We start from the raw sequence: 23,441 nt of genomic DNA on the forward strand, positions 1-23,441 counted from the left end.
CATCGCCGGCACTCTCATAGAAAATGCCTTTTCTTGTCTGCAATTGCGGACAAGAATAGGACATGTTCTATTTTTTTGTGGAACGGAAGTGCGGATCCGGAAATGTGGATGCGGACAGCACATTCCGGCCCCATTAAAAAAGAATGGGTCCGCACCTGTTGCGGAACAAATGTGGACCCATTTTGCGGACGTGTGAATGGACCCTTATCTGGAGTCCTATATGAGCCTATACAATTTTACAATGTAGCAAAAGTGAGATACAGCTATATGAAATAAATTCCCTCTACTTATATACTGTATATGTATTAAATATTGCACTGTGTGAACTATTAAATCCTGTGTACTCCTGGAGAACTGGCATGACTCAAGATGGCATCTTGTAGGTACTGTGCAACATGTATACCCAAATAGTCCAAAACATGGGCTGGAACAATAAGAAGCATTGGTCCATGAAGGCAGAGGAAATCTATAGGCATTGTTTTGCTGAATACTGTACTGTAGAACATGCATGCGCCGGTCTCTTGAAGAAACAACAAGTCCTCATGAATGTATACTCCATTTAATCAGCATTTTTTCCTTGGTTTGTGTAGCCATGATAGCTGCGCCTTTTTGTCATTGAGATGGTTCTTCATGCTGTGAGATGAGAGGTGGAGTAGGTTTTGCTTCAGTTCAATGCTTTCGGCTCTCTTAAACATTGCTGCCCTCTGTCCATCTTCCACACAGGATGACCCCAATTCATGGACATATTTTTATGCACAGAATCGTGTTTTTTTTTATAAATAATACAATGTCCTGTGGTTATATTTCATCTTCTCTGAATTTCCACAGCCTTCCAACCTAAAAAGACATATGAGAATCATTATATATGCATTGTAAGTATGCTCTATAAGGAAATAAAGATGATCTGTTTCACGTAAGTCCTTTGGGGATTCTTATCAGGGTCTGATTGGCCTAGCAGAGCATCCTTCAGCTTTGAACCATAGTAGGCCCCAAAGATCCAGGAGAATAAAAATCATTTGGCTGCCTTTGGAGCCAATCATTTGCCACCAAGATCTATTTCTTTGATTCAAAACCTATTAAACTTTATTGATGATATAAGGGTTGGGCCTCAAGAATAAATTCCTCTGTTGGGCCCAAGGAACCCCAGTCCAACACTTGTTCTTAAGGTCCATTTTTTTCTTATGAAGGTCCATTGCCAACATGCAACTCTTTTTATAATGCTTTATGGTTTAAAATACAACATCATGTATTAAAAATGGAACATTTCCATGAAAAGTCTGAACTTTTCAATAAAGTCCTCAGTCAGATAACATTTTTTTAAAAACTTTTTTACAATATCTATGTTGGTGTATTGGGTTTATTTTGGTCGTGGGGATGTTGGTACAAATCTATGATTTAAAATATCAAGTTTATGTCATTGGCTATATTTTGTGCTATTTATTTTGTTGGCTCTTAGGTCATCTCCTCTAGACTTTCTTTGCCACATTCTTTAAGATACTGCCTTTACAAAGTAGCTGATAAATACAGACAATAGGTCTTAGACAAACAATGATTTCTTTCTGCAGGCTATTTTATTTGGCCTAATGGGGCGGTAAGTTTACAGTGCAAGTTAAATACCCTTATACGCAACTGATACAATGTTGCCCTGCTTCACCTCAGTGGGGGCTGAGGGCAAATATTTTTTGGTTGAAATCAGTCAAATTATCAGGTAACTCATTCATCATCTCTTTCAGAGCTTCAATAGGATTGCGGAAGCCCTTGAGATAGTAATGTTTTAATAGACACAGTATCAGTCAATTAGTGGTCTTGATATTTAACAAACAGAGTACTATCTTTTCGATCCATTGCTATAATGTATCACTTGATCTGGTGCCTAGAGTACTCCACTCACATGATAATGTCACATGCTAATTCTGCTTTCTGAACTAGTGCTGACAGAGTAGAGAGCAGTGATTTGTTATCATGCACAAGGATGTATTTCTTTTTTTTACTTCGGCTGGCCATACACATTAGCTGTTGGCCAGAAGCTTATTCAGCCAACAGCATTCTCTCCCAACTCACCCCCCCCCCCCCCCCCCCATACTCTTGCACACTTGGGTGTTCTCAATAGAAATGGGGAGTAATCTGCTCCCTGATCTTCTCACCCTGAAACCAGCAGTTGAAGGACCCCGTACACATTAAATGGTCAGCTGGTTTGGTCAACGTTAATATGTATGGCCACCTTTACTGTCCACTATGAAAAGCCACCAGAGTACTGCAGTCTAAAATCAGTATCTTACCAATTAGAATTTTTTATTCTGTCACTTGCTCCTTTTTGACAGACAACAAAAATGAACTTTGTTAGCATTGACTGTTGTGTTTAAAAAAAATATAATGAAGAGCAACTGAAACTTGTAAAATTTTTACTGGTAATTAACAGTGAGACTAAACCATTGATTTCACAGATCATTCTTAAATCTAGTCCATAAGCTGTGTCTGGTATTCCAACTCTGTTCTGAGTTGCAATACTAGATGTTGCAAAGTGTGACACTGTTCCTTGGTAAAAAGCAGTCCTTTCTAATCTCAGCAAGCCCTTTAAACAAGGAGTTGTCCCATTATAATACCTTATCCCCTATACACAGGATAGGGGACAAGTGTCTGATCGGCAGGAGTCTGAACACTGGGGTCCCCTACCAATCACGAGAATGGGGTCCTGTGTTCCCCCGTTTGAATGGAGCTGCAGACAAACCTGTGTCCTTCACGCCATTCAACTCTGTGAGTGGTGGAGATAGACGAGTTCAAGCGCTTGACTATCTCTGGCAGCCACAAAGACCTGAATGGAGCATGGTGTTTGTCCGCTGCTCCATTCAGCACTTTGTGATGGCCTGAGATTGCTAAATTCAAGCCTTTGGCTATCTCCGGCAGCCTCATAGAGCTAAATAGAGTGGCAGCGCATATGCTTGTCTGCTGCTTCAATCAAACAGGAGACCATGGGACCCAGTTCTCCTGAAAGGCTCCGGCTCCAGCGGTCTGACCCCCACTGATCATTACACGGAGTTGATTTTCTGGCATGATTCTGTCCTTTTTAAATACTGCTTATTTTTTTTACACATTGCTTTATTTTTATTTTTTTAAATGAAGATTTGATTATTTCATCATGTATTTTTGAGTATATAAGTGGTGGTGTATGTTGGAATGGGTCTTAGCTTCATAAGTCCAAGCCCTCTGGAATGCCTTCCTTGATGACCTCCCTCTCTCTACTCAGTCCTACCTTGTGATTAATGTGCTCATAAGCTCTGGCATCGAACATGTTCCCAAAATTGATCTTTTTACAACTGAACACATGCTGGGAGAATGTACCATGCTAATTTGTCTTGGGATAATTTGGAGATAAAGATCTGACTTATTTCACAACAATTATTTAGCCATTCCTTCTTGGCTAAATAACATATTTCACTTTGAATGATGATCGAACACGGCATAAACTTTTACATCTGGTGTAAAGAGGGAAAAAATATCTTTCTGTGGGTGAAGGAAACTCTAGATATCATGTTACTATGTTGTTGGGGAGCTGATCTAAAAATATTTTGTGCTTTTCTGATCTCTATCTCCAGACCTAGTTCATTAGTGTAAAACACTGTCAGTTCACTGAGATCTCTTTAAGGGCTGGAGCATTTCTTACAGTCAGGGCCGGTGCAAGGATTTGTGCCAACACAAGCGAAGCTACATTTTGGTGCCCCCCCCCCCCCCCCACGCTTCTCCTCTCTGCTTCAAACAATGGCTGGTATAAGGACCATATTTTTCGCCCTCTAAGACACACCTAGGTTTTAGAGGAGGATAATAAGAAAAAAATATTTTCCATTACACCTCAGGTCAGACCAGCAATCAGACCCCCAATGTTAATCAGACCTCAGCTCACAGCCCCAATCAGACCCCCAATGTTAATCAGACCTCAGATCAGAACCCCATGTCAGACATCAGCCCCCAGCCATCAGTCCCCCATGTCACATTTCTCCCCCTCCATGTCACATTTTTCCGCCCTCCCCCAGGGTGCGCCCTAAGGCGGCCGCTTGGTCTGCCTTATGGTAGCACCGGCCCTGCTTACAGTTGTATGTGTTTATGGGGAAGGTGGTTCATGAGTAGTATTTCTATCACCTTGTTGTCACATGTTTTCCAGGCATGTGAATAGCAACGTTACCTTACCAGTTCCATGTGAGTGTGATATGGGTGCATTATTGCGCCCGTATTACAGAAACAAGTCCCAGCCTGACTGGCGGTCTAATGACCTAAACTATCAGCATCTTTAAGATCTATGTTCCTGTTAGTTTGGGTCATTAAACCTGCAGACAGGGTTGGACTTGTTTTTGTAATACAGGCACAGATAGGCATCCATATTACACTTTAGTTAAACTGGCATAAGTAGGCAAATTTTCAGCAAAAAGCTGTGTAATCTTTAGGAAAATTTCTTCAGACTGTACTTTGTTTTGAATTTTTAGAGCAGAATCTGCAAATGAATACACTGCATGTGAAGTTCCTTTAGAGCCCTTACACAGCCCATTACAGTAGGCAGTTATCAGGATTGATCCATACATGCCTGATAATTGCCTGCTTGTCAGAGGAGGTGAGAGCAGCATATACATGCAGCAATCACCTCTGCTCTATGGGGACAAGAGATCACTGCTGCGATTGCCCATCCTCATTAATTCTGTGCAGCAGATTGCTCTTTAGTTCTGCTGCCAAGAAGTTAAGCTTTAGAAGACCACATCAGCTATGCCTTCACCCAATGAACAAGCTTTTGCTCGTTCATCGGGTGATTGGCAGCACCTTTACACAGGGCAGTTATCCGGAATGAGCATACCTAGAAATTTTCCTTCCTTATAATTGCCCCTATCATTGGCCCATGTAAATGGGCCTTTAGTCTTTCCTTTGTACTTTTCATTGTTGGATATTGTGGATAAATTGTGTATGTAAGACTACCCAATTATATTAGAGCCCTGACAGTTTTCAGACACCAAGAAGTTTTGACTTTGACGTCTGCTGGGGTTCCAATATTCTTGGCAGCAAAAATAATGTAGACTGCACTTTCTGTCAAAATCACTTTAAGGGCTCATTCACACGACCGCGTGAAGCCCGTGCCCGTATTGCGTGCCGCATTTGTGGATCCGTAATACACGTGTCCCATTCAGTGGCCATTCCGCATCGCAGATGCGGACCCATTCATTTCTAATGGGTCTGCAAATCCGGAGATGCGGAATGGTGTGGAACGGAACCATGGAACGGAACACTATGGAGTGCTTTCTGAGGTTCCGTTCCGCGCTTCCGCACGGCAAAAAGATCTTTTTGCGGAATGGAGGGATCGCGGACCCATTCAAGTGAATGGGGCTGCGATCCTTATGCGGCTGCCACACGGCAGGTGCCCGTGCTTAGCGGCCCGCAATTTGCGGTCCACAGCACGGGCACAGGCTTCACATGGTCTTGTGAACACCCCTAAATCTGATGGACCATGTGTCTGGAGTCAAGAAAGATAGCTGTAAGCTGAATGTGTATGGGCGTCATTATGTTTAACACTTCCTTTTATAATATCACAATGTGTTATCAGTGGCTTTACACAGGAATGCAGGTGAACCTTGTACGTATTATCATGATGAACATTAGAAAACTAGAATAAGTCCAGTCTTTATACATCTGTAGATGTTTGACTTGCTGTGTTTGGAACGCAATCCCAGATTTTCCTCGCAGAGGTTGCAGACTGTAGTATTTTTGCAGTCTGCTCCTCATAACCTGTTTACGTCTGTCATGTGGACGCCTCATTATTTCTATTGTGCGTGTTCATCTAACTGGTAAATGTGCAAATGATGCTCAGTTTGTAAGCCTGTGTAAAACGATGGCAGGATTAGATGTCTGGGACAATACCACCACTTAACAACCTCTGTGACAAGGTGCTGGTATTTATGTGCTCCTGACCTGCCCACATTCATCATTTGGAGCCTTTTCCTGAGCTCAGACTTCCCAGGAGTCCAATTTTACTTAATCATGTGGTTCTTTTGTCATGTGGACATGTTCCCATTAGGGATTAGAATGAATCCACCAACTCAACTTCAATTCAGAAACCAAACCGCACTGAAGTTTGGGCGTCTGTAAGGGTCAGAATGATGGCCTTAGGTTCCTGTGAAGGTACATTATAAATGGATGCCTTAAAAATAAAAGCTGAATTTCAATGTATTATTAAGTACCCCATTTGGCGCTGGAACTATTGGTATCATCCTGTTTTCGTATTTGTGTGACCCTGTCCTCATTCAATTTATAAACTCCGAATTGAATGAGGATTCCTCTTTAGTTAGATAATAAATGTTCTCATTTTCACTAGGTTGGGAATTAACATTATATCTCTTCTCCAATCCTTACATTGCATTTAGGGTGGTTTCACAATTTTTTTTTTGTAAAATTCCATCATTTTTGAGCCACTGAGCAACAGTTGAGTAATGGTTAGTTTTTATATTTCTGACAAACTTTTTAAACTCATGGACAACCCCTTTAAAGAGGACCTTTCATTACAATAAAAGAAAAATCTAAACTAAGTATGCTGACATGGAGAGCAGCGCCCAGGGACCTACCTGCACTTACTATTATCCCTGGGCGCCGCTCCGTTCTCTCGGTATAGGCTCCGGTATCTTCAGATTTTCGGCTCAACTGGGAGGAGCCTGCTCTTGTTCTCCTGGGCGTCTCCCAATCGCAGCACTCAGCTCATAGCCTGGGAGAAAAAAACCTCTCAGGCTGTGAGCTGAGCGCTGCGATTGGCCAGCGCTACAGCCTGGGAGAGGGAGACGCCCAGGAGAACAAGAGCAGGCTCCTCCCAGTTGAGCCAAAAATCTGAAGATACCGGAGCCTATACAGAGAGAACAGAGCGGCGCCCAGGGATAATAGTAAGTGCAAGGAGATCCCTGGGTGCCGCTCTCCATGTCTGTATACTAAGTTTAGATTTTTTTATCGTAATGAAAGGTCCTCTTTAAGTAAATGTTAAACTCATGGACAACCCCTTTAAGTAAATGCACTAACGTGAAACGTTTTTAAGAGACGCTTCCCATTAAAAACTATAGTGGTAAATATGTCATGTTTTAAAACCCTTGTGGTCATAAACAGTTAAAGGGGTTGTCTCATTTCAGCAAATAGCATTTATCATGTAGAGAAAGTTAATAATAGGCACTTACTAATGTATTTGTATTATCCATATTGCCTACTTGCTGGCTTGATTCCTTTTTCCATCACATTATACACTGCCCGTATCCAGGGGTTATGGCCACCGCTGTATCGCAGATACGAGTGGCTGGAGAAGAATCTGCTGCGCATGTGTGCCTGTGTATGCTTCCACGGTCCCAGCCACCAAAGAGGCTGGTGCATTTTCCTATAGTGTGCAAGCACAACCACCACTGCTGGTTGTAACCCCTGGATATGAGTGGTGTATAATGTAATGGAAAAATAAATCAAGCCAGCAAAGGAAGCAATATGGACAATCACAATACATTAGTAAGTGCCTTGTATTAACTTTCTCTACATGATAAATCCCATTTGCTGAAGTGACACAACTCATTTTATATCAGGACATTGCTCTTATGCTACAATCGGACTGGCCTAAAAGGCTAGCATTGTACATAATGCATTAGTGAAGATCCTGTTGTTGCTGCACTTTGAACCCAGGCTGACTATCTTGTTGTAGTATTAATCAGCCTGAATAATTACCTATCTAATATTAGAGCAAACAAGCCCTCTATTGTTATCTTCACTTTTTTTTTTTTATCACATTCACTTTATCACAATTTACAGAGGACCTGTCACCTCTTCTGACATGTCAGTTTTAGGCTGGATTCACATGAGGGAGAATAGCAAATCAATGCATTGAACTCACTCATGTGAAACCAGCCTAAGAGACATGTCAGGAGAAATAACAGGTCTTCTTTTAATGGGATTTTTTTTAGATTAAGGCTCCTTTCACACTAGCGTTCGTCGGTCCGCTCGTGAGCTCCGTTTGAAGGAGCTCACGAGCGGACCCGAACGCCTCCGTCCAGCCCTGATGCAGTCTGAATGGAGCGGATCCGCTCAGACTGCATCAGTCTGGCGGCGTTCAGCCTCCGCTCGCCTCCGCACGGACAGGCGGACAGCTGAACGCTGCTTGCAGCGTTCAGCTGTCCGCCTGGCCGTGCGGAGGCGAGCGGATCCGTTCAGACTTACAATGTAAGTCAATGGGAACGGATCCGCTTGAAGATGTCACCATATGGCTCAATCTTCAAGCGGATCCGTCCCCCATTGACTTTACATTGAAAGTCTGAACGGATCCGCTCAGGCTGCTTTCACACTTAGAATTTTTTCTAAGTTATTAATGCAGACGGATCCGTACTGAACGGAGCCTCCGTCTGCATTAATATGATCGGATCCGTTCAGAACGGATCCGATCGAACGCTAGTGTGAAAGTAGCCTAAGCCAAAGTCTTGGCAATAGCTCATTGGGGGAGATTTGTCAAGATCAAGGTCTTCGTCCCTTGCGCACTGGAGTAAGATGCGCCTAATTAATTAAGAGGCTGGTACCTCTTAATAAATAAGGTGAATCTCTAGCAGTCCATGCCCCAGAAACTCTGGTGTAGGCTCTCCCCTCCCCCTTACACTAATTGTACCTCTTAATAAATAAGGTGAATCTCTAGCAGTCCATGCCCCAGAAACTCTGGTGTAGGCTCTCCCCTCCCCCTTACACTAATTGTACCTCTTAATAAATAAGGTGAATCTCTAGCAGTCCATGCCCCAGAAACTCTGGTGTAGGCTCTCTCCTCCCCTCTTACACTAATTGTACCTCTTTTCTTGACACGAGCAAGAAACTCAAAAAGTCACAAATTTGGGTGAAAATAGGTTGCGCACCATAATTCAAAACCTTTAAACGCCACTATAGTGGCAGAACATTTTTGATAAATGTCCCTCATTGTGTTATTTATTACTAAAATGGAAATCTGTGTACTAGCCAAATGTTTTGAAATGTCATTACATATTTGAACTCTGGCCATCACGGTAATGTAATAGATGTAGCAAAACTGAATTTATCAGTAAAAGGGTTTCTCTGGACATTTTTGTTTTAATGGAAATATATTCTCCTCCATTAATCCTGTCCTGGCTCGGCACAACAATAATGTCATAAAAGGCACACTCAGCCAATCACTGGCTGAGGCGGGTCACCACTGAGGCCATTGATTGGCTGATTTGGCCTTTTCTTGGTATTTCCAGCACATTGAGCTGTGACGGGAAGTGGGAAGCATCAGAGACCGAAGCAGTATTGGAAAGTCAGTGGAAAGCAATCTGTGGAGGTGAATAATGCTTCTTTTCAATTTTTTAAAACAAATGATGTGCCCCTAAAACCTCTTAACTTTTACAAGTCAAATAAATTTTGCATCATTCATGATGTCTGAAGTTATCTTCACGACCAAGGGCCATGCATTAAGAACAGTTTTTTAGTTCAGTTATTTTGGTCATTGATTTCCATCAGTGATTGTGAGCCAAAACCAGATTGGAGCCTCCACAGACATTAGGTATAAGGCCTCATGTACACGACCGTTCCGTTTTTTGTGGTCCCCAAACCGCGGATGCACAAAAAATAGAAGCCGCCCGTGTGCCTCCCGCAATTTGTGGAACCGAAAGGGCAGCCCATTGTAGAAATGCCTATTCTTGTCCGCAAAACGGACAAGAAAAGGACATGCTATTTTTTTTGCGGGGCAACGGAACGGTGCAATGGATGCAGACAGCACACGGAGTGCGGCCCCACTCCATTGAAGTGATTGGGGACGCATCTGAGGACCCAAACAAGGCCGTGTGCATGAGGCCTAAGGGAAAGATCTATAACTGTTCTGTGTTTAGAGCCGCACCTGGTTTTGGCTCACAATCACTGATGGAAATCACTGACCGAACACTGACGTGTGAATGAGGCACTATATGATGTTTGTAGAGCAATTCAAATGGATGTGAATTGTCATATAAGAAAAAGTTCATAGAGCGTACTAGTTAATCTTTTTACATATAAAATATTGCGTGCAATAGGATGTAAATTATAAAGCATTCTGCTGACATAATATTACTGCTGGAAAATTATCGCTCCCAAAAATCTCCACTTAAAGGGAACCTGTCACCAGTTTTATGGTGTCCTAACTAAGGGCAACATAAATAAGTGACTGATTCTCTTAGCAAAATGCTGGGTCACTTTCTTTAATTGACCCAGTCAAGCAGGTGGGCAGGGGAGTGGCTATAGCTCTGAATTAAATATACGTTGGACTCAATGACATCACGCTGGACTCAAATCAGATCATTAGCATGCGGCATGTGGCATCTTTGTGTGTATATTATGAGGTAACCCTCTGTCACACCAGTAAGTGAATACATCTAAGGTACTTTTTAGTAGTTAATGATTGTATATAATTAGTTAGATTATAATTAAATATCCACATGACAGGTTCCCTTTAAGTTTAGCTGAGGGGAAAAGAGGCAGCTGTAAGACTTCTCTGGTACCATCCATCTTAGGTAGAAGACAAAATCATGCAATCTATTTTCCCCCATGTGGGCTGGGAGCCCCCGTGCTCATTCTACTGTCATCATATTTAGCTAAAAATGTTGGTTTTATACCAGCATCAAGTTTAGTCTATGGGTGGCTTCATATCACTAATATTACTGTCTATGGATGAAAACATTTTCTAGAATTGTCGTATCCGGCTGCATAACATTAATGTAATTAAGAATGAGCGAAGCGATTTTGGATGTTTCATCCGAAGTCGATTCACTCATCCCTAAATGTGACCTTAATATAGATTACGGTGACACTACTGGATCAATGAATTGTACTCTTGCCTATGTAATACTGGGCTCCGAGAGCTTCAACATTTATTACGTAGATGTACATACTGAATGTGGAAGTAGCGTACGGGCCATTACAGATTACCTTAGAGAATACATATGCTTCTGTTTAAATGAAACTTCAAGTAATCAAATAATCTAATTAAAAGCAGGTCGTAACCTCTCTTATTCAAATTGGCAAATACCATAGGCCTGATATATATTCATTAGTGTTGAACGCGAATATTCGAATAGCGAATTTTAATCGCAAATATCGTCACTTCGAGAATTCGCGAATATTTATAATATAGCGCTATATATTCGTAAAATTTGTAAAATCTAATTTTCATTTTATTTATTTTTTAAACACAGTATACATCAGGTGATCATCCCTCCCTTCTTCTAGCTTGTGATGAAGAAGGCTTTGTCACAGCTTAGCAACATCCCTAGCAACCAATAGAAAAGTTGCCTACCCCTTACTATATAAGAACCTCCCCAGCAGCTATTTTCTAAAGTTTATTGCAATTATGAAGGAGACAGCAGCGTCTTTGCTGTGCTCTGTGCGTTGTTGTATTACATTAGACAGTTAACTTATATATATATATATATATATATATAATTCAGATAGTTATGGGGAGATATTCAGTGTAGTTTAGATAGTGATATAGTGTAGCTGTAGAAGCCGATGCTGGCGGATTGACCCCTTCTATGCCGCGATCAGCACTGACCGCGGCATAGAGGGGATTTGCGGCGGGTGAGGGAGCCCATCGAGTCCCCGAACTGCTGTGGTGTGGACCCGATGGGTGAGAAGGCAGCCTGATGCCATGCAGAGGCTGCCCAATGCCTGGCATGGCATCAGGACCTGCCTTCTATGGGTGCCCAGGAGATCCAGCCTCAGGCTGTGTCTCCTAGGCAACCTGTTAGTGTATGACTCAATGTAATACATTAACAGGCAATGCATTACAATACAGATGTATTGTAATGCATTGCAGAGGGGATAAGACCCCCAAAAGTTAAAGGGAACCTGTCACCTGGATTTTGTGTATAGAGCTGAGCATATGGGTTGCTAGATGGCCGCTAGCACATCCGCAATACCCAGTCTCCATAGCTATGTGTGCTTTTATTGTGTAAAAAAACCAATTTGATACATATGCAAATTAACCTTAGATGAGTCCTGTACGTGAGATAAGTAAGGGACAGGACTCATCTCAGGTTAATTTGCATATGTATCAAATAGTTTTTTTTACACAATAAAAGCACACAGAGCTATGGGGACTGGGTATTGCGGATGTGCTAGCGGCCAGCTAGCAACCCATGTCCTTAGTTCTATACACAAAATCCCGGTGACAGGTTCCCTTTAAGTCCCAGAGTGGGACAAAAAAAAAAGTCAAAAGTAAAAAAAAGAAAAAAAACGCCCCTTTCCACTGATTTTGTATTAGAAAATAGAAAAAAATAAAAAAACACACACATATTAGGTATCGCCACGTCCGTAACGACCGTCTCTATAAATATATCACATAATTCACCCCGTCCGATAAACACCATAAAAGAAATAAGAACTGTTTAAAAAAAGCTATTTTTGTCACCTTACATCACAAAAAGTGCAACACCAAGCGATAAAAAAGGCATATGCCTCCCAAAATGGTCCTAAAAAAAAAAGTCACCTCATCCCGCAGAACAGAGCCCCTATATAAAAAAATCGCACAAAAATTTTTAAAAAATATAGCTCTCAGAACATGGAGACACTAAAACATAATTTTTGTTTCAAAAATGCAATTACTGTGTTAAAGTGAAATAAATAAAAAAAGTGGACATATTGCCACGTCCGTAACAATCAGCTCTATAAAAATATCACATGACTTAACCCCTCTGGTAAACACAGTAAAAAAAATTATTTAAAAACAATGCCAAAAAAAGCAATTTTTTGTCACCTTACATCACAAAAATTGCAACACTGAGCGATCAAAAAGGCGTATGGCCCCTTGACAATCGGTCAAAAAATAAAAAAACTCTGTCTCTCAGACTATGGAGAAACTAATACATAATTTATTTTTGTTTCAAAAATTTTATTATTGTGTAAAACTTAAATAAATAAGAGAAAGTATACATATTAGGTATTGCAACGTCCATAACGTCCTGCCCTATATAAAAATTTCATATGGACTGACCCCTGAACGCTTTAAAAATAAATAAGTAAAAACAGTGCCAAAACCACCATTTTTTTTGGTCACCTTGCCTCATAAAGTGTAATAATGAATAATCAAAAAATCATATGTACCCAAAAATGGTACCAATAAAAACGTCATCTCTTCCTGCAAAACATGAGCCCCTGCACAAGACGATCGGAAGAAAATTTTTAAAAAATATGGCGTTCAGAAAATGGAGACACAAAAACATTTTTTTTTTCAAAAATTCTTTATTATTGCTGTTTCACACGAGCAGATGCCGTGCGTGACATCCGCTCCGTGAATGACAGCCAAGACCCGATGCAGACTGCAGAGGCACGGAGCATTAACATGATTGATAATGCTCCGTGCCTCTCTGTGATCTCTTTACTACGAAATCACGGTGAGATAAAGTTGTCATTGTGATTTCGTAGTAAAGAGGTCACAGAGAGGCACGGAGCATTATCAGTCATGTTACTGCTCCGTGCTTCTGCAGTCTGCATCGGGTCTTGCCTTGTCATTCACGGAGCAGATGTCACGCACGGCATCCGCTCGTGTGAACCAGCCCTTATGTAAAACTGAAACAAACAAACAAACAAACAAAGTAGACATTTTTGATATCACCGTGTCCGTAACAACCTGCTCTATAACAATAGCACATGATCTAACCTGTCAGATGAACGTTATAAAAAATAAAAACAGTGCCAAAACAGCCATTTTTTGGTTACCTTGCCTCACAAAAAACGTAACATAGAGCAATTAAAAATCATATGTACTCGAAAATAGTACCAATAAAACTGTCACCTTTTACCCTAGTTTCCAAAATGGGGTCACTTTTGGGCGTTTCTACTGAAGGGATGCATAAGGGGGGCTTCAAGTGGGACATGGTGTCTAAAAACCAGTCCAGCAAAATTTTGCCTTCCAAAAACCATGCAGCAGTCTTTCCTTCTGCTCCCTGCCGTGCGCCCTTACATCAGTTTACGATCACATGTGGGGTGTTTCTGTAAACCTCAGAATCAGGGTAATAAATGTTGAGTTTTGTTTGGCTGTTAACCCTCGATGTGTTAAAGGAAAAAATGGATTAAAATGGAAAATCTGCCAAAAAAGTGAAATTTTGAAATTGAATTTCCATTTTCCTTTAATTCTTGTGGAACACCTAAAGGGTTAGCAAAGTTTGTAAAATCTGTTTTAAGTAACTTGAGGGGTGTAGTTTCTACAATGGGGTCATTTATGGGGGGTTTCTATTATGTAAGCCTCACAAAGTGACTTCAGACCTGAACTGGTCCTTAAATAGTGAGTTTTGGAAATTTTCAAAAATGTATTTTAGAATTGCTTCTAAAATGCTAAGCCTTCTAATGTCCCCAAAAAATACAATGACATTTACAAAATGATGCAAACATAAAGTAGATATATGGGGAATGTTAAGTAATAAATATTTTATGAGGTATCACTTTCTGTTTTAAAAGCTGAGAAATTGCTAATTATTTAATTTTTTTTGTCAGATTGGGATTTTTTTTTATAAATAAAGGTGAAATATATTGACCCAAATTTATGACTGTCGTGAATTACAATGTGTCAATAGAAATCAATCTCAAAATGGCTTGGATAAATAAAAGCGTTCCAAAGTTATTACCATATAAAGTGACCCATGTCAGATTTTCAAAAAATGGCCTGGGCAGGAAGGTGAAAACTAGCCCGTGGTAGAAGGGGTTAATATTTTTGTGTGTATTCATGTTTGTATACAATTATACTGTTTAAAGAGAGGGCCAGGAAATAGGAAAGATTCACTCCTTTAGGGCTTGTTCACACGACAATGCCGTTTTTTGCGGTCCGCAAATTGTGTATCTGCAAAACATGGATGCCGCCCGTGTGCCTTCCGCAATTTGCGGAACGGAACAGGAGGCCCATTAAAGAAATGCCTATTCTTGTCCGGACAAGAATAGGACAGGACTCATCATTTTTGCGGGGCCACAGGACAAAGCAACAGATGCAGACAGCACACAGAGTGCTGTCCACATCTTTTGCGGACCAATTGAAATTAATGGTTCCGTATATGGACCGTATGCAGAACGCAGAAAACGGCCCGTATACGGAACGCAAAATACGTTTGTGTGGACGAGCCCTTAAACTGCATTAAAAGTCATGTGTGAAACCCACCCTGAGGGCGGTTCCACACATAATGTTTTGGGATGTTTTTGCAGTACTCATTTTATTCTTGTCACTGTAATACTCTGCAAATTCACAGTATTGCATCAGAAACACTTAAACATGTCATTTTTTTATAGGAATATAATGAACGCTCCACAAATGTCAGAAGGAACCCTCAAAGTGATTGACTTTCCAGGAAAATTAATATAAAGCTTCATGCACATGACAGAGTTTTACTTCTGAGCTGTAGGTAGTACTTGTGCCATAGTATAACATCATATTATGGAACAATTCTCCCATAGAAGCAATGTTTTTTTTTAAAGTATGGCTATTCTCTTGCTTTTTCATGTGTATTTAGCTCATTTTCCATTTAGTGCTATTAGAGGATGGCCACATGGTCAGGATTCCTGATGCAGTTTTGGAAACCAAATCAGTAGTGCATCATAAAAGGAGAGAAAGTATGAAGGGAAGATATGACTTCTCTTTTTTTTATTTTTTTTTATTCACTACTGTTTTTGGTTTCCAAAACTGCATCAGAAACCTGATTGTGTGGCTGCACCCTCACTGTATAGTACACATTTTCTGTTGGAAAATAGACCTTAAAGGGGTGGACCACTTTCTGACTAATTGTGACCAATGTTTATGTAAAATAACTGTATCGCAATTGATAATATAGCCATTGTTGATATTCTGTACCGTTTGATATATTTAATAAGCCTTGTCCTCTTGTTAGGTAAATCTTTTGTGTTGTCAACACAGAGGTCCTGTCATTAAGATGGCTGCTGATGGAGGGTCATGTGACCAGACAGATCACCTCCATATTGTGTTCTCTAGCGCAGGTGCTGTGTATCTTAATAAACTCCCACCATTTTAAGAGCAGAAAACCCAGGGTCAATGTATTTGAGCAGAAGAGACGTCACATGGAGATGATTTGCCTAGTCAAATAACCCTTCATCAGCAGCCATCTTATGGACAGGATCTCTGTATGGACAGGCACAAAGACTTGGCCAACAAGGGGTAATACCTTGTGAAATATAGAAAATAACATTAGTAAGCGCCATATAATCATCTTACAAACGCAATTGTCAACAGTAACCAGAAAGTGGACAACCTCTTTAATCATTGAGACCTACGTCCAGTAAAATAGATGAACATTAGTCAATACTCGGGAACAAAGATGACGCTACAACATATCCTGGCCAACTACTGCTTGATGTAGACCGTTCTCACCAGCAACCACCAGATTTACAAGAAACTTCTAGAAACTGTACAGGCATAGGGTAGCGATTTCAAAACCTTGACTAGTGTGAAAACAACCCTTTGGTAGTAGGTGTTAACTAAAGCTTGTATAAATACCTCAGGGGAAGGGTACTCTGGAATGGAGAGGCATACACCTTTTCAGGAAACAGTTGTGTCTGTGGGGTCTTCTTCGTTGACCTTGGTTTACTGAAATAAAATATGAAAATTCTTAATTTATGATTTCACCAAAGATGAACAAATATGCAATATTAATTTGACACATTGTGATTGTCTGTCCTGCGCTTTGGGGTCATATTCATTATTATTATTATTATCAACTGATCTATAGTCAAGTATTTGGAGCATTGACACACTTTCCCACATTTCATTAATATTACATTTAGCACTAAGACCTGGCCCCCTAAGGGGTGCAGACTGGGTGGTATTGGTTGGCATGCTGGGCACTGGAATAATAAAGGCTTCCATCTTATTGATATTGAATTCTTCCATTAATCGTTTTCAGCAACACTGTCCCTAACACATGAGTGTTTGCCATGTCTCTCCCTATGCTCAGCTCATAGGACAATGGCGGAGACCGCAGAGGATGAGGGTTTTATAGGGCTGTGACAATCCATGATATCTGCGGTTTGGCTGGCTTAGGCTACTTTCACACTAGCGCTTTTTTGCGGATCCATCATGGATCTGCAAAAACACTTCCGTTACAATAATACAACCGCATGCATCCGTCATGAACGGATCTGGTTGTATTATGTCTTCTATAGCCATGACGGATCCGTCCTGAACACCATTGAATGTCAATGGGGGATCTATTCTATTGTGACGGATCCGTCCCCATTGCCTTACATTGTGTGCCAGGACAGATCCGTTTGGCTCAGTTTCGTCAGGAAGACAGCAAAACGCTGCAGGCAGCATTTTGGTGTCTGCATCCAGAGCGAAATGGTGACTGATCGGAGGCAAACTGATGCGTTCTGAGCAGATCCTTTTCCATTCAGAATGCATTAGGGCAAAACTGATCCATTTTGGACCGCCTGTGAGAGCCCTGAACGGATCTCACAAACGGAAAGCCAAAACGCTAGTCTGAAAGTAGGCTTAACTGCATTTTGGGAGATCTCATGTTCTCGAGCTTGTCTCCTTTACACTTAGTTTCGCTTTGTAACACGTGCAGCCGCCATTTTAGGAAAACTGATTCATTGCCACAAAGCGCAAGGAAATTCGGATCCGTTGCGATTCGAAGTTTTCCTAAACTTCGGACCGCATTTCTCTTTGAATGCTTTGCTCAACACTAGTGATGTGTATAGTTTGTGTTCATCTGCGTCACTATATTATTACTTGTATGAATGCTTTCAACAGTCTAGAACAGGGATCAGCAACCTTCGGCACTCCAGCTGCTGTGAAACTACAACTCCCAGCATGCAAACATGCTCAGCTGCTCTTCTAACTCCCATGGAACTGAATGAAGCATTCTGGGAGTAGTAATTTCTGAACAGCTGGAGGTTGCTGATCCCTGGTCTCCAATATAGCATGAATGAACCGATGACATTTATTGATATTTTCCCCAAACACACTTACAATGGTCTCTGATTGCATCCATTTCTCACATTTTTAGAAAAATCTTTTTGTATGTAAGTAGAAAAGCAGAAACATAAGAGTAATTGACTCTTCTACTGATCAGCAACCATGAGTTAAATGGTCCAGAGGGAACTCTTTCAGATAGTTTCATTTGCATTCTCTTTTTAAAGCATTGTGGGGCGATTGCATTTGGACAAAAGATCTTTCCTTGGACAATTACCAGAATTTCTGGCCATTGCATAGAGAATAGCTAGTAACGAATGGTGGTAAAATGGTCACATCTGTTTGTGGTAATTGTAACTGAAATCGAATGTTTACCTATAGCCTTGCACAGTGTTAAACATGGAATAACTCATGCATGGTAAACTAATTTGCCCTACCTCTGGAACATTTCAAATGGCCAAGATTGGGCTTTTTCAGATTAGTGTAAACAGGTGCACTGCCACCAGAGGTCCATGCACACATGCCAGCATTTATATTCAAATAGGGGGCATAGGGCAATAATCAGGTTACAAAGTCTTAACAGAAAGGACTGAATTCAGTTTATTACATACAAGTATATACATTTTAATGAGAATTGTCAAAAGGCTTTTTGCCTAATTTCTTATGTCATTGTGGTCAAGATAAATGAGGCCATACAAGACTTCTTGTTTTATAGTACACGGTTCTTTGGTGGTACAAGAATCCATCAGATATCTAAGTTGATCATAGAATCTGAAATATAAAAGTGAAATTACCTATGATAGATTGCTAGCCAAATATGCTGGGCTTAGAGACCAGGACGCTTTTATGTTTTTTTTTATGCCTGCTGTTTGTTCACTTTTCAACATAGTTTTTTTTTTTTAAAGAGGACCTTTTATGGGTCCAGACATTATAAACTAAGTATCAGGAAACGTAGGGCATAGTGCAGGGATCTAACTGCAATTACGGTTTTTCTGGGCTCCGCTCCGTTCGCCAGCTGTGGCCCCCGTTGTATTCTCCCACCTGGCATGCTAATTTTAGCCAGGGAGAAGGTGAGTTTGTTTTCTCTCCCTGGCGGTGACGCTCTCTGCTGCCACTGGACAGCGCTACAGCCAGGGAGAAGGAGACGCCACGGAGAAAGACTCAGTCTCCTCCTCATTGCAACAATGATACAATTTGCATATCAGGCGGGAGAATACAACGGGGGCCACAACGGGTGAATGGAGCAGCGCCCAGAAAAATAGTAAGTGCAGTTAGATCCCTGCACTATGCCCTACATATCCTGATACTACTATAGTTTATAATGTTTGGACCATGAAAGGTCCTCTTTAAGCATTTTTAAGGTTGCAATGACCTAGTACGCTGTCCTTCCTGACAGTGTAGGACATAACCCTTAGGTTCCTCACCACTTGCAATCTGGATCCCCCTACTGGGTAGACAAACCTAGACATGGCTCTTTGGTTGGCAGTCTAGGCAGATGAAGGATCACTTACAAGTCTCCCTAAATTAAGCTTACTTATGTGCACTTTTACTGGGCCACACTACCTTGTCATAAAGACATTTCCCCTGATTTGCATTTACATAGAAACATTGAAGATTGACGTCAGAAAAAGACCAACTAGTCTGCCCCTATTTTATTACCTGTCTTAGGATAGACACGTGTTTATCTCAGGCATGTTTAAATTCACTTACTGTAGATTTTCCAACCACATCTGATGGGAGTTTGGGCCTCAACTAATTTATGGCATTAACAGATTGAAGTGCTATCATTTGATTCACTGAATTTAGGAATTGCCTGAATGTCCACGTGGTCAACACTCAACCGGAAGCAGCTGATTGGCAGCTCCCATTGATATCAAATTCATATGTCATTAGTGTTAATCACTGTAAAATTGCTTTACAGAGATTTTGATGTTTTATGTATATAAAATGTAATTATTGTAAAATAAAAAAGTATCTTTTTAGGACCTTTGGAGGACATTTATTATGGTATTTATGCCACTATTGTGGCATAAAAAAAAAATTTGAATTTTGGTGCACGCCATATTTGCAGCAAAATTTGCAACTTTTCCCCCTGTCCCCACACTCAGAAGTGGCGAGAAGAGGGGTCGTGGCCAGCCGGCCAGACACATTTATTCGCATTCATGCCAGAATGGCGTGAAATAAGACAGAAATCTATAACAGTTAGGAGGCTGCAGTAGATTTTAGTCTGTTGCACGGCCAGAAGGAGGATGCACAAAATCTATGAGAAGAATGCTCCTCTGCATAAATTTGGAGCCCTCTCCGGCAGGCGATGAAAATGCCGATCTTGATAAATGCCTCCCTTTGTTTTTCTATTCCTAGACTGGGTACAATTATAGCAAACTCTCCATTGTGAGAAGTAACAAGACTTATGGGTTTTTGGCCTGTGGATGTAGGATATTACCAATAACTGACAGAAGACAGAACTGATTCCTGATATTATATCTAGGGCAGCGTCTGAGGGACTGTACTTGTGTCATGTACCATCCCATCAGGCTATCCGTTTTGCCCAGTGTTTTCCTTTTGTTTCCACACAAAGAGATTCATATACAGATATTTTCTAGCATTAGAGGTCTCTACCTACCTAATCTTTTTGATTCACTCTTATGTGGAAAAAACATAGTGACAGTCATGTAGTTACTAGTGACTACCCCTATAGACACTGTCCCCAGGGCATGGGGGATGGGGTCAACCTGTACTTGATGACACCAGTCAAGCAGGTCACTTGGACATTGTAGATTATGTGGTTCCTAGCTATAGTGCCATTCTTGTTTGAATTTCACACAAAAATTTGTAGGCACCACAAATGCAATCAGACCTATTTTTACTACAGGCCTTTAGCTAGCACCCATGAGATATATCACCTGGTTAAAAGCTGTTTCTCCCAACTCCTCCATAAACCAAGCATGCATGTTTTTTTCAATGGAGCGAGGGCAATAAGTCACTGCCAGCCACATTTTCCTGTGGGAACAAAGGATGGGGCATGTTGAAATCCAGCATAGCCAATCCTTCATTCTCCTGAGATCTGATGTTGGGATGAACTGGCAGACTACTCATACATAAAAGATTCCCACACTCCAAAAACATGCTGATGGGCAATCTAGACTGTGAGCTCCTCTGAGGAGAGCAAGTTATGGTAATGATGACGTCTTTAATGCTTTGTGGAATATGTTTCTTCTATGTAAGGAAGAAAAATAAATGTCCAATAGGTGCAATCTTTGGGATTTGCTCCTATCTCAAGAATGGGGCCTCGCCATGAAAGGAAAGCACACATCACATGCGTGGCATCCTCTACATTCACTGCTACAGTGCTTTCTTGAAAATAGCTGAGGAAGTGCACTTGGTTGTTTTTGGAAGTCCTACAGCAGTAAATGGATAGGAAGCCACACATATACCCTCCACCCCTATATTAACTGCTATGGGACTTCCAAAAATAACCAAACCAGCACTTGGCTATTTTCAAAAGTCCCATAGTAGTGAATGGAGGATGGCTGCGCATGTTCAGCTTAATCTCCTTTCACTTAGCGTTCTATTCTTGAGATTTGACCTGCCCCATAGGTCAACTATTAGACATTTATAGCATAGCCTGTCAATATGCCATAAATATTCCAGATTGGGATAACCCCTTTAACACACAACCAAACACTATCAGAAACATATACAAAACAGCATTATCTATATTTTACATTGTGATACCGAATATCAAATGTCATCATAAATTAGGTTTTTCAAAGGGTATTGGTGCTAACAAATATTTTTCAGTACAACACAAAACACTGAGTAATGTATCCCTATGGAGTTTTTTTTACACTTTATGGATGACCAACATCTTCTTTTCTGCCTTTCACTACCAAGTATGAATAGAAATGTGCATTGGATAGTTATAAACCTCCCCTGGGCCTTCTCTGTAAACTGTAAGAAGGTGCAATAGATCTTTATTGACCAGGTGGGCTGCAGTATATGGACAGGGTCTTCTTTGAGCTGCTGATTTAAATCTATGCTGATTTCTTGCTATTGTGCCGAGCCCCTGTCACCATTTTATATGCATTTGTGTTCTACTGAACCTTTGTTAGGAGACAGGCTGTACTTTACTTATCATAGAGAACAGTCTTGTAATCTTCTATAAACTCCTACCTCCAAGCTCATTCAGAGTGCAGTCATTGTACTGAGCCACTGTATATAAGGGATATCACTAATATATAGCATGGATGTAAGACTGGCTTAAATGCTTCATATGCTTCCACCATAGTTTTGTCTTGCGTGCTATACAATGTACATACATAGCAGTGCTGAATATGTCATTTACTGTTAAATTTGTTCATCAGTTCTATTGAAGACCAGATAATATCACCATGGTTTACTGCATTTACAAACTCAGCCCCACTACATCTATACCTTACATTATTGAGGAGAAAGTCATTGATGTACTAATCCAATTGGACAGAACTACTTGTTCAGTGTAGCTCATATTTTGTACCGGTACGTTTCATGTGGTTAGGTAGTGTGCGGTTGTCCAAGATGGTTACAGGTAGATATGGATCATTATTTTGACTATGTGCATTTTCCTGTATTGGTTTCCTAAGAAGTCTAGCTGACCTACCTATTTATAAAACCAGCAGAGGGGTCTTCTATACCTACACGTTAGATGAATCTGTTTTGTCAGGGTTGTCATAAAAAAATAGATGTGCATAGGGGTATTTTCACACAATACTACTGGCATAAAAAAACACATATCAGTGCCAGAATTAATACTCCTATGCAGGGTCGGACTGGCTCACCAGAGTACCAGAGGATCCACTGGTGGGCCCAAGCTCATACACAATAATGGACCCCTAATAATATCTATCTATCTATCTATCTTCTTTCCTCATAGGTTTCAACATTGTATGATGTTCTGATTTTTTCCTACATCATATAAAGCTACATTTTGCCATATTTTCGTTATAGTCTGAAAGGATTATACATTAAATATGTAATTAACAGCATAATGCCTCTAACGCCTTTCTATAAAATTATGATGGCAATGAAAACTATAGTAGGTAGCATACTATGAATCTATGTAACTGGTCCATTCTATGTAAATTTAGTATCCAGAAGCAAAATATATACGGTATCTATAAAACCAGCAATGGAATAAACTCTACTGAATGTAGCAAAGCTATATATAAAATAAAAATTTATAATAATTTGCAGACACAAAATCTATACATCACTGTTCAGTCATTCAGTTAGTTTTTTTTTTCAAAAGCAATGAATGTACAGATGAATGATACATAGATACTGGTGACTTATCTTTAAAAAAAATGTAAAAGTTTCAAATACAAAAAGGAATGATTCAAAGTAAAAAAAAAAAATCATAGATAAGGAGAAATAAAAAAATAAATAAAAATTTAATAGTTTTCTTACCTGGTCTCTGTCCATGAATAAAGAGCAGACCCATCAGAATAATAAATAGAATGTAAAATAATTTCTGAAATTTCAT

The 23,441-nt window shown here is 40.4% G+C and overlaps 1 protein-coding gene across 1 annotated transcript; it reads right to left on the reverse strand.

Moving 5' to 3' along the window:
- Positions 1–663: 663 nt before the first annotated feature.
- APELA (apelin receptor early endogenous ligand) lies at positions 664–23,441 on the reverse strand. The gene is made up of 3 exons (XM_044276830.1): positions 23,366–23,441; positions 16,505–16,594; positions 664–837 (listed from the first exon to the last, which is right to left on the reverse strand). Exons 1-2 carry the CDS (start codon positions 23,439–23,441, stop codon positions 16,506–16,508), a joined length of 165 nt encoding a protein of 54 aa, XP_044132765.1. The 3' UTR covers positions 664–837; position 16,505.

Source organism: Bufo gargarizans, chromosome 1 (assembly GCF_014858855.1).
Source record: "Bufo gargarizans isolate SCDJY-AF-19 chromosome 1, ASM1485885v1, whole genome shotgun sequence".
In the NCBI taxonomy this organism is placed as follows: domain Eukaryota; kingdom Metazoa; phylum Chordata; class Amphibia; order Anura; family Bufonidae; genus Bufo; species Bufo gargarizans.